General features: G+C 37.9%; 1 protein-coding gene across 5 annotated transcripts in view; it reads right to left on the bottom strand.

Annotated features, from left to right (window-relative positions):
- Positions 1-10,353: 10,353 nt before the first annotated feature.
- The window catches only part of carmil3 (capping protein regulator and myosin 1 linker 3), an 85,038-nt gene continuing 82,709 nt past the window's right edge, over positions 10,354-12,682 (bottom strand). For all 5 annotated transcript variants that reach the window (XM_086075242.1, XM_086075259.1, XM_086075251.1 and 2 more), the window contains exon 40: positions 10,354-11,039. In XM_086075242.1, the coding sequence (XP_085931368.1) occupies positions 10,999-11,039 (41 nt within the window). In that variant the 3' untranslated portion in view covers positions 10,354-10,998. The remainder of the gene's footprint in view (positions 11,040-12,682) is intronic.

Genomic DNA, 12,682 nt, shown 5'->3' with positions numbered 1-12,682 from the left:
AAAGACAGAAGTTGTTCCAAAGGAATAACTTCAGTTACTTAGAAAACATTGAGCAGCATGAACTCCTGCAAGTGAAGTAAAAAAGGCAGACTTCAACATGTATGTGAAAGTTGCTGAATAAATGTCGCCTCATCTTTATCTGAACACAGTCGAGCCTGCTTTTGCCTTTTTTTCATCACCAGTCAAATACATAAACAAGCCGGCACTCATAATTTGCTACGCAGGCTAATGGCACTAGTGAATGAATCGAGACATCACTCTTTTTTTTTTACCATCCTCATGATGTTGCTATGGGACGTTGTCATATTTATTTTGCGAGAGCTTTTACTTCATACTATAAGAAATACTGTTCACAATGTCTTGTTTTATTGTAAAATACTAGATAAAACATTCAAATGAAATTATCTTCTATCCTCAGAGAAATTTTATGTCTTCCGTCTCTGTCTTCTGCTGGCCAGACCTCGCATTACATTCCCTGCATTTGCCACTGTAATACCTGAACTTTACTGACCGACTGGCTTGTTTTGATAAGACAAGGTGACAGTTATCATGAACAACAGTAATAAAAAACAAAATCCCTGTTTTAAAAAAGAAGAAGAAAAAAAACATTTTGGGCAGTTTAGTATCATACAATACGTAATTTCTTAACATTGTAGGTTTGCCATCAAATGATGCAAATGTTCAAATGACTCGTGCAGTAGTGGGATGCATTACTCCCACTTTAGTCAAAATCTGATCAAGCGTGTCTGTGTAGTGTGTGTGTGGCACAGATGGACAAGCAAATGAACAAAACATTGTTTATTTCTTCCCCCATCTGTGCCTCTCCTGCAGCCACTCATCTGCAGCCCAAACTCCCCGTTTCATCATGTACCTTTCTTTTTTATGAATGCGGACTGGCGTGCAAGCAGAGGTCAGCGAGGCAGATTCACAGTTAGGAAGAAGCAAATCAGCTGACTGGTGCTGGCTTTTTAAATTGGATTTTTTTCTGCTGGTTCACCACATCACATCATTAGAGTCAGTGAGACTTCATGAGTGACTGATTAACTCATTCACTGCCATTGACGGCTATAGATATCAAAAATTAGTTTGAACTATTTCTATTAGTTTAAAAAAAATTCCACTTTTGTTAACAAGAGTATTAAAACCTAGAAAAAAAATATTGTACATTTAGAACACATACAATTTGTGATTAATCGTGAGTTAACTAGTGAAGTCAAGTGATTAATTACGAAAAATTTGAATCGCCTGATGCCCTTAATTTTTAATATACTTTTCTTCTTCTTCATTAAAAAAAAGCTATTTTAATTATTGTTATTATTATTTGTAATAATATTTTCTTTTCTTTAAAAAAAAAAAGAAGAAAAGATTATTAAAAATTAGGGGCATCAGGCGATTACATTTTTTAATCATAATTAATCGCATGACTTCACTAGTTAACTCACGATTAATCACAAATTTCATATGTGGTCTAAATGTCCCCCAAAAAAATTCCACCTAGGTTTTCATACAAAAGTGGGAAAAAATGTTAAACTAATAGAAATAGTTCAAATAAATTTTTGACGTATATAGCCGTCAATGGCAGTGAATGAGTTAAATGTGAGATTAACTATTCAAGCAGTTTTAGTGTAGATAAGGGTGATATTATGCCCTACTTCAAAAACTAATGGAACATGTAATTATCGACTGTTGTGGAATGAGATGAAGGATGGGAAAAAAAGTTAACCTAAAAATCCGTAGCAAGGAGTCTTAGCTTAGGAGTGATTCCAGAAAGCTTCTTAGAGCACTCCGATTAAGGAATGGGCACAAAATTCCTATTTTAATGAGGAGGCGTGGTATGCGTCATCCTTTCAAAAGCTGTGATTCTTATGGAGACTGTAATTGTAAACAATATGTCACTTAAATGAATAGTAGGCTATACTTTAAAATGATTCTACAAAATGTGTGGAAAATTTAGGCCCACTTGCAGTCATAGTGATAGATCAATCCGCTTATATTAATTGTCATGCTGGTAATTTTTGCACATTTCAACTCAATTTTGGTATTAAGCACAATACAACGTGCAGTCGATGCTTGTTTTTTTTATGCACATATCTTAAAATTGTAATATGACTGTTAATTGCCACGTGTGCTCATTTTGTACACAGTTGAAAATCTTAATAAAACGTTAATCCAAAAAATGAAATTTTTTACTGTCATATGTTATATCTGTTTAACACTAAACGGTCAGTGAACTTAGCTAAAATGCGTCTAAGTCTTGTACTGCTTTTGATGTCCAACCCAAAATCTTTCTGTCTACTGCAAAAAGAATTTGTCTCGGTGCCCGAATTGGATGGCAGTGCAATCGTGTCTTCTGCATTGTTCTGTAACATTTGTATTGCAAGAATTATTGATTTGTTTTGAAACACAAACTGCAAATTAGTTGAGCCAGATGTGTGTGTCTAAATTTAACCCAGCCTTTTGCTTTGTGCTCACTTTGTCTCTGGAGCATCACATCTGTGTTCTGTTTCTGACTCTCCGCTCATCTGTCCTTTTCCCATCTTTTCCTTAGAGGCCTTTAACACAAGCAAAACTCATAAACTTTACATATTGCATAGATTGCACATATGCAGCTACAACATAAAAAATAATAATCAAGATTCTTTCACATTACATGACAATTTGTTGCAGGATGTGCGGATATGGACTTTTTACTGTTCAATTTTTATTTTTATTTATTTTTGGTTCTAAATCAGGGGTGTTAAAAGTTATGTTCAGTGGAGAATTAAGTCTGTGTGGTGAGGCAAAAATGACATCTCTAGTCCGTCCGTGACTTCTTTAGCTTTCTCCTCCTTTCTAAAATGTGTGCTTCAAACGGGCAGATTAAACTTCCGTGACTTAGTGACGTCAAAAAGACACGGAAGTGCACTCGACCCAGCCCCCTCGGGTTAGTGGCACCATCTCCGGTAAAGGTTTGTCACGCTCACTGAAATTCGAGAAGCTGGCTGCGCCTTTCTTTTTCTCCCCTTGCTCCGTGGAAAGGGGAAACAATGATCAGGAAAAAGTGGTCTTCGTCCCAAAATACAGTGGATTAATTTGATTTTTGAAGGACGTGTACCGACATCATTTCTTAAAAGACTGTTTTGTTAGTGAAAGCCTGTTTCAGAGCTGGATTTGCAACACGTATAAACATAATGGATATGGAGCCACAACACTGACAATAAGATTTGGTATTGAAAAAAAAAATGTCATTGTGGAAAAAGCTGCATTGATATTGAAGCAAGGATTGGCATTGGAAAAGGTTGTATTGAAAAATAAAATACAGACATTAAAAACCAATATTTTTTTGTATTATGACGTCTTTTTCAATGCCAATCTGCAGATTTTTTTGTTTTACACTCTCAAACTTAGGAGTTCCCAAGCAGAAGACAAAATGCCGGACAAAAGATGCAAGAGAGATATTGTCCAAACACTGGATGATTAATGTCATTTTGAGCCCTTTTACCATTATGAAACTCAAACAACGAAGACCGTTTTTATTTTTATGATGACATCTTTGCTTACTACCTACATTTGAAAATAGATATTTAAACTGCTACACCAGCCTCTCCATTTCCAATATGCCGACTCATCGCTGTCATTGATGAGGCCGACGACTGTGGTGTCGTCTGCAAACTTCAGGAGTTTGGCAGCTGGCTTTGTTGAAGTGCAGAGGAAGAAAACTGCAGGAGGTCCAGCAAGGGGCTCTCTGATAACCTTCAGGTGGTCCAACAGAGGCATTCAAAGGACTTCATGACCGCCGATTTCGGAGCGACAGGCTTGCGGTCATTCAGTCTGGAAACTGAAGGTTTCTTGCGGCCTGGGATGATGGTGAAATGAAGTAATTTTGGTTTTATTAACTCATTCACTGCCACCCCACTTAAAATGGATCTTTGACGTCTATAGTCGTCAATGGCAGTGCATGAGTTAAATCTTACTTGAAAAGCCATGGGATTCGATTGAAGCTATTTTGACACATTAGCCTTTTCAAATCATCAACAAGTCAGTTTGATACAGGGCTATACAAAGCCAAAATGTAGATGGTGGAAAGGTGAGCACCAAACAAACAAAACCAACAGGCAGATAGAAAAAGTGAATGTGCCTCACTTACTGTGTACAGCGATCTGCTCCGAGGAATAGCCCTCCGCTCACCTTCACCCGTTGTGATGGATGAAGAGGGGAAACCTGTGCTCCTCCTCTTTCCTCTTTATTTCCCAAGCCGCTCGTTGATCACGAATGCCCTGCCCTCACCTTAAACTTTGCAACACAGCGTTTTAAGCCACCGACTGGGTGCTCTAAGCAATATGCCAATTTATCATCTTTTAGTTTACACCAGAGCTGTGCAACATTTTTCCCGCTGAGAGACAAAATAAAAGTTCACTGAGTGAGAGTAACTCAGTTTGTGGTATGTGATACAAGTTTTTTTATTTTTTTGTCTTATCACATCCACTTCCATGAAGAAGCCATAGACTGCATTTGCATGATTTATGGTAAATTCCTTTCTATAGATGGTGTGATGGAAAATGTAACATTTCTTTTTCATCACAACCACGTGTTAGTGCACTTAACGTCATTCGGAAGGCGGGGCCTTAACCAATTATTGTTTGTTCCCTTTCTAATTTGGATTCTATAGCGACACATATTTCTGCCACTGACTTCATTTTAAGCCTGATTCAGCTTGAGGGAAAAGGAAGACTTGTTTTGAGGAAAAAATGACACTTGTCTGAAATGGAATGGAAGCACAGCTCAGGAGATCGAGCGGCTGTCTGGTAAACAGATGGTCAAATTGATTTTGTTCTGCAATAAAAGTTTCTTGAACAAGAGACTGCATTCTTTACCTGCTGTCCGTGTGTGCGTGGTATGGGAAGCAACTTTGAACAGGCCGAAACACGTACACCACAAACCTCTTGCAGCTCTTAAGTATTTGAATACATGGGGATCCCCCTCAGTTTAAAAGAGAAAAACATCTATTTATAGAAACAACACTAAATGAAGCTGACTGTAGAGATGATAGAAAATGCAGTGAAACCTCACATCCTAAATCCTAAAGTCAAATTAAGGTCAAACTATTTTATATGCATAAAAATTGGTGGGAAAAGATTTGCCTTTAAATAGCTTGCAACTTTGGAATTTTAACTCACCATCATGCTCCTTATCTTTAGTGAAATTGTTTTTCAAGCTTTCCCTATTTTTGGGGGGTAAGAATAAATGGATGTTATGCTTATTTTTAAAATAAATAAATAAATAAATCTTTTCACTTCTAATTTGTCCCTGAAAAGAGTAGCCTAATTGTTTGCTCAAGACTTTAAAGTGGAAGTCAACGTTAAACATTTCTTGACAATAATATGTTATATATAACCTCCCTAGTCTAAACGTGACATTCTGATTAATATCACATTTGCGGAATATGAGTTATGCAGCAAAATCCAGCCATTTTTTATCCATCTCAGGGGTTGGCCATTCAGACAACGACCAATCACAGCTCAGCTGTTATCTGAAGCTGAGCTGTGATTGGTTGTTACCTGAGACCTGAGCAACATGGATGTCGACAGTTAAGTGGCAAAATGGCCGCCCCCTGAGATGGATAAAAACGGCTGGATTTTGCTGCTTAACTCACATTCTACTAACACAATATTAACCAGAATACCATATTCAGACTAGTGAATAGAACATATTATCACTTTTTTGGGGGTTGGGGGGGGGGGGTGACTTCACTTCCCCTTAAGGAGCCGTTTGACCGTGAACAGGAGCAAAGTCCTGCAGTTAAATGCCAAAACGTGGAAAATCAACTTGGAAGGCTGGAGGCTGTTATAGCAGAAAAACATCAGACCCCCCTTCTAAACACTTATGACAAAGTTGTGGCTACATCCTCATTATATAACCCTCCTCTCTGCTTTAGGCACCTCAGTCAGCCATACAGCCGTGGGTACGTGTTGTCTGCAAAATGTCTCATCCATCGCACCCACTCAATCTCACTCTGACTCAGCCTCTGCCCCACAACCTCACTATCACTGCTCAATCTAAGCACGCCTCCTCACGCAGAAAAAGACGGGGAGGGAAGTGAATAGATAGCTTTTATGAATCGGAGAGGAAGAAATAAAACGCATCTGCGTCGAGCATGGAGCCGAGAATGGAGCCGGAGGAATCTTGTCAAGTGCCTGCTCGCTTGCGTCACATCCCCGCTTTTTAAGGGTGAATAGAGGTACGCCAGGCGCATATAAACTCGGCCCGGAATAAGGAGGCGAGAACAAGTTTTGGGTTTAATGCTTCACTTGAAGTTATAGAAGTAGCTTATGTGAGATGGGAGCTGCAGCAAGTCCAAGCAGGTGTTGCTTTTCCTCAAATAAACTCGACAGAATGTGAAAATGAGATACAAAAATAAAGTCAACTGATCTGAGAACTGTATCAAAACGACAATTAGGCTTAATTTTGACTGAAACTTTCACGTATTTTAATCAATACATTACATTATAAGAGTTTTATTACAAAGATAATCTGTTTTCAGCTTTTCAATATGATTCCTAAAAATGAGGGATGTTATTACTCGGATGAATTTTGCGCACAAAACTGGCAACTCGGGACGTCGAGATCTACCGTCAAACACAGGCAATTTAGTAAAACAGTTAGGCATACAAATGAAAACGTAGCTAAACATAATGACTGAAACCGGCAGTGACATGACCTGAATTTGTAATGTCATAATTACAGCAAATATGTGTACTACAATTATGTGCCCTTTTGTCTTGGTCCGTCACATGAAATCAAAATAAAATACACTTCAGAAACAATGTGAAAAAAAAATAAAAAATCCAAGGTACATTATTTTTTTCCCCAAGCCATTGAGCTTCAGTAAATGTCACAATGCCAATGTCACAAAAATTTGCATCATGTCCAGGGTTGTAACGTCAGCCTGCAGTACAGGAATGTTAATTAACAATCCTCCTCTACTGGCAACCCAAATAACACAAACAATGGCGACACATTACATGACACTAAATGCGACACGGTGTGTCACTTGTCCAATTCATTAAATGCTTTGTTTGCTTCAGTGTCACTGCCAGTCGAGCAAATGAGCAAGAAGTTGTTTTTTTTTTCCAACCGTTGTTGACTCACGACAGGCACTATATGGACTAAAGGACATCTAGGCCATTACACACAAAGATCATCATTCAGTTTAAATGATTTCTACTTTTTTGGGAGGACATTCTTCAATAAATCACTAACCTGAAAATCGAAATAAAGATGATCGCAAACATTGCTATTTCAACTCCAATTCGCTAAGGAGGCGTGTACGTGACTCAGCCGGTGCGTGGTAGACAGGGTTATTATAGTTTTGGAATTTTCATTTTAGTAAGTTTTTATTTCGTTTTGAGTTTTGTTTTTAAAATTTAGTTAGTTTTCAGGGTGGTTCTGTTTGAGTTTTTGTAAAAAAAAAAGAAAAAAAGCTTAGTTTTAAATTTCAGTATTATTTTTCGTTTTTTCTGTTTTTCTAAATGTGTAATAATTGTGCGCAATATTTAATGAAAATGAAAAAAAGTAACATTTCTTACCTAGCGTTGCATTTCAGCTGAGTTAAATGAAAAAGCAGGCGAGCTGAGCCATTGGAGCCAAAGGTCAAGCAGGCAAATTTGTCGCCGAGCAGTGACGTCATCTGAAGATGCTTTTCTATTGGCTGCTGCTCGATGACATCACTTCTGTGTGACACACTTTCAAACGTCTTTATTCCGGTTAATATCGAAATACATATACTTAAAATCACATTTAAATTCATCCCCAAAGGCTCACGTATTAAATTAATTACCAAAGACTAAAACAGTAAGTTTTCTAAACATAACACAAAATAGTTTTTTTAATTTTAGTTTTTTGGTTTAGTTTTCATTAACTAAAATAACCTTGGTGGTAGAATAGATATCTATAAAGACTATATGTCTTACGGCGCAGAATCCAACTTCTGCACGAGGCGGCCATCTTGTCACAGGCAGGCAGCGTTGTATTGACTGTGAGTGATGGTGAGTGTTATCTCGTTTTGAACTTGACGGATTTTACACACGGTTTGCTTTCTCACAAACTTTAATAATGTAGTAATAATTCTGGATGGATATTTATTAACTATATGGATTATTAATTATTAACAAGTATGTAGTATAATAACTACCCTTATAAACTAAGCCGCTCAATAATCAGTCGATTTTTGGTAAACCACTATTTTGAGTTATTTAAAAGAACATGTACGATAAAAAACACATAGTAATGAAAGAGAGGCGTAGCACGGTACCTTGCAGCAAGATGGTCGCATTATGTGGACGTTTGATTCGATTGGCCAGTCGCGCGAACCAGACATCTGGTCTTTATGGATATCTTTGGGTGGTAGAGCAACTGCGGCAGTTTCACAGAAAGGATGTTGGTAGTAGACACCTGTTTACACAAATTTATCAGCAAAAAAAAAGAAGAAAAAAAGTTGATTTTGATGTAAAAAAAATAAAATAATCTACCTATATGTCTGTTTAAAGGATTTTTACATTAATTACAAGATTTTACTGAGGTAAATATCTGTTACAAGCTATGTACAACGTAGTAGAAAATGCAATTAATCACGATTAATAAATGAAAATTGTGTGATAATTAGTGACTCAAATAGACATACATTTCTTTGAAAGTACTGTAAGCTTCTGTCAAGCTTTTAGAGTTTAAAATAGAAACAGAACTTTGTGTTTTGTGTAGCAGTTAGCAGTCAACACACTGTTATTTTGTACTGGAAATACACACACACAGGATTTTTTCTTTTCTTTTAGTCATAGGAAATGGCTCTTTCAGTATTTAAAGGGATACTTTACTCATTGAGGCCTTTTCAGCAGTAAAAAGGTTAATACTTTGTCCAGAATTAATTTGATAACTTCTCTATTTTTCATGAACAATTAATACCTTTAAAAACACTTTTTTTTTCTCCAGTTGCTGTCGACTGAAGGTGACATCACGTGCTTGGGAAATAGGTAACGACCAATCACGGATCACCTGTTTTCAGAGTTTGGTCAGCAAACTGAGCCATGATTAGTCGCTACCTGAGCACCTGTGATGTCAAAATGAGTTGTTAAAGCTATTCAGTGTTCATGAAAAATAACGACGAGATCACAAAATACCATCTTTTTACTACGGAAAATGGCTCAATGAGTCAAGTGTGAGTAGGTTGAAGGTTGACAGGGTAATGTCTCCCTTCAATAATTGCACCCTTCAAGTGTCCTTGAGCAAGACAGCTTTCTAACATGAATGGCACCTTTCATCATCAGTGAACCGGCCTTTCCTTTATATCCTTTATATTCCATCCCCATAGGCAAGATGCCATTGATAATTATTTCAAAACATTCCAAGTAAAAGTCACCCGTTCACATTTTTGGCCTCTCCCACTGTGGCGCATGCAGGCTCATATCAACTCATTACCACCTTGCCACTGTTGACACAGCAGCCAAGTGGCTTACTGCTGACCCATCTGCCACTGCTGTGCACACAAAATAGACCCATCAGCACGCATGCACGGCGACACAACACACACATCTACAAGTGCACAGATAGGAGAGCTTGCACGAGTGTGCATGAGCTCGTCTCGGATGTGTCAAGATGGATTCTTCAGGAAATGTGCGTGCACGGTCACAATGGACTGACGGTGTTCTGTGATGAAACGGGCCATATGGTGCGGAAAAATAAAAGTACAACGCGAGATGAGGTGATTTTTGAAAGCCTGCAAGATCTCTCGCCTGCATCTACTCTTGACTGAGAGCAAGCAGGTGTCTTAGTTCTATTCTTTGTAAAAGCTGATGGACGTGGGCTCCAGGTGGCGGAGTGGTACCGTCACTTGCCTACGATGCAGGTTGGCGTGGGTTCACTTCCCCGTCTGGGAGACCATGTTTGCGTGAGCGTGTGAATGAGTGAGTAAAAAAAGAGCTGATGGATGTTCCAAAGCCTGACTCAAGAGCAAGAGCCGGAAACGCCTAATATGGCCTAATCTTCTGCTTACATGCAAGCGACGTAAATAATTAATAGGCACGCAATTAAGCAATCATCTCGCTCATTAGCAAGTCTCCTCTAGATCTGCTGGCCCGCTCTCCCAAGGCGACCATCTTCCAAAGAGCTCAGCTGAGAATTAACACCATAATGGTCATGCATATTCATCAACTGTTACAGTGCAAGCAGCAGAGTCTGCTGCCCTCTGCTGTTCTGAAACCATAACAAGCCTTACAAATTTGCAGGAACTGGCATGTGTAAAAAAGAAAAAGAAAAAGAAAAGAAGCTTTAGGACATAATTCAAACATTTCAATGATGCAAATGAAGGCTCGTGAAACCTCGTGTGTGCAAAGTCATTTTTATTTATTCAGATTAACAGAAGCATTTTTAGAAAAAAATACACATTTTCCTTCCAATAAAATCTGATTAATACGATAACTGATTTTATTACCTTTAAAGAGATGGGATTGTTAGAGCATTAAACACGTTTCTCAATCATTTGCATTCAGTAACGCATACCGATCACATGGAACAAATGATAAATTATCACCAAAACGAAAAACTAAAATCATGATTGTTCACCAGAAGATTCACCACAAAGGTTAGTGCAGATTTATATTAAATATGTACAACTCCATTTGAATAAATACCGTACAAACGTGTTTTCTTTGAGCAGATTGTCAATGAAGAGTAGGCAGAAGACTTTGAAATAATTTTGCCTCAGTGCATAAAACAACAGTTGCAGGAGACACATGGAACTATGCTGAGCTGTTGTTATGAAAGGTGCATTATGAACCGAATGCCCCTTAACAAGTGCAACCACTTGAAACCACTTGAAACTAAAAACCATACAGCACATGCATAGTCAGCAAAAACTCATGACAAACTACGTGAAATTAAAACATGTCATTAAAAACTCGTTTCACTCCAGTCCTCAGTTTTCCAGTCTTGTTTTCCATGCAAACCATGGCTCGTCCTCGTGTGATGTCATAAAGCATCGTTGTTACCATGGTGGGGACTTTCATAACCTAAAAAGAAAATATATTTTCAGTGCAAGTGGATATGTACTTTAATAAACCAATTAATAGGTTGGAATAATCTAGACGTTTTAGGACAACCCATTACTGCTACAAGCACAACTCCAATGAAGTTGGGACGCTGTGTTAGACATAAAAACAGATTACGATGATTTGCATTTGCATGTTCAACTTATACTGTATTTAATTGAATACTCTTCAAAAACAAGATATTTAATGTTCAAACTGATAAACTTTTTAGCAAATAATCATTAACAAAAAAAATCTGGATAGGGTCCACGTTTACATTACTTTTTTTTTTAATGTGGACATGTTGATAGAGCATCACACGTTCGTGAATAACAGTTTTAATGCCATCCCTTGCGACGTGTCGACTTTTATCATTTTCCCACTGATGCTAATTGAGTCCCCTGCAGCCTTTGCATGCGTACTTCCAGATTACTGGCAGAGATCATTTGCAATACATTTGCCTCATGATTCTACTGCTGAGGGCTTTTCATCTTCTGTGGCTGACAGCTTAGCGTAAAAAGTCATCATAACATGCCCGCCAATTACTGCACCAATGAAACATTGCAGAAGAATCAGATGCTATTAAAGCATCAATGATACGTTTTGTGGCCCAACTAAAAATATTTCTTCACTCAAAATGAAATCCGGCTGCCATCTGAATTACAGCTTTTAAAAACTAAAAACAAGCATATATGAAGTGCGTCATCAACTTTGGAAAGGAGAAATATTAAGGGGGAAGCTTTTTAACTGCGGTTCTACAATTAGTTGGGTCTGTGGTGAACCCGCCCACTCATCAAGTGTGAAATTAAACAACCAAGTACTTCTTTTTCTTTGCTTTTCTTCTGAAAAGGTTTTTCCCCGCCCATGACCCAATCAGCTAGGCTAGGCGAAGATCCAGAGGCACTTCTAAGTAATTGGTCTGAATGACTATCATGCAAAGTCATCATCGAGAACAAACAGCCACATCCCCGACGGGTATGTTTGCCCTATTATCATTTCAAATCCAAAAGGTAAGCAGAGCTGCATCAGGTTTTACTGGATGCATGGATTAGCATTAACCTTTGATAACCGGCAGATACTTGATTGTTGTGTGAAGTTATCGACAACCTCGTTGAGGAACATGGTTCGAGCGTTTTTTTGGTTGTCTTACAGAGAACTGTTTTGAATTGTGAAAAAAAATGGTCAGTTAAGTACAACATTTATAGATTAGACTAGAGCCGCGTTTCCACCGCAGGAACTTCGGGGTAAATTTACGGGGCCAGTCCCGTATTTGCGCGTCTCCACTGCAGGAGCCTTCCCAACACATTTACAGGAACTGACGGGGACGAGCGTAGGTCCTACTCGAGGGGGGGTACTCTGCCGCCCCGATAAACTCCTGATCGTGCTGATTGGCTAAAAATTAGCAAGGATCACGGGGCTGTTCTAAAAATAACTTACTAGAGCAGGGACATTGTAATTTCTTTGGAATGTTATACGTATAAGTGATTAATTTAAAATGATAATGAATGAATAAATAAAATTAATATATAAATAATAAGAAAGAAGAAAACGATGGAAAAATAAATATATAAATAATGATATAATTAAATAAATAAGAAAATTAACAAATTACAAAGAATAAATAA

This window comes from Leptonotus elevatus, chromosome 1 (genome assembly GCF_054856555.1).
Source record: "Leptonotus elevatus isolate MCC_2025b chromosome 1, RoL_Lele_1.0, whole genome shotgun sequence".
In the NCBI taxonomy this organism is placed as follows: Eukaryota; Metazoa; Chordata; class Actinopteri; order Syngnathiformes; family Syngnathidae; genus Leptonotus; species Leptonotus elevatus.
This window is presented reverse-complemented; position numbering and strand designations above follow the sequence as displayed.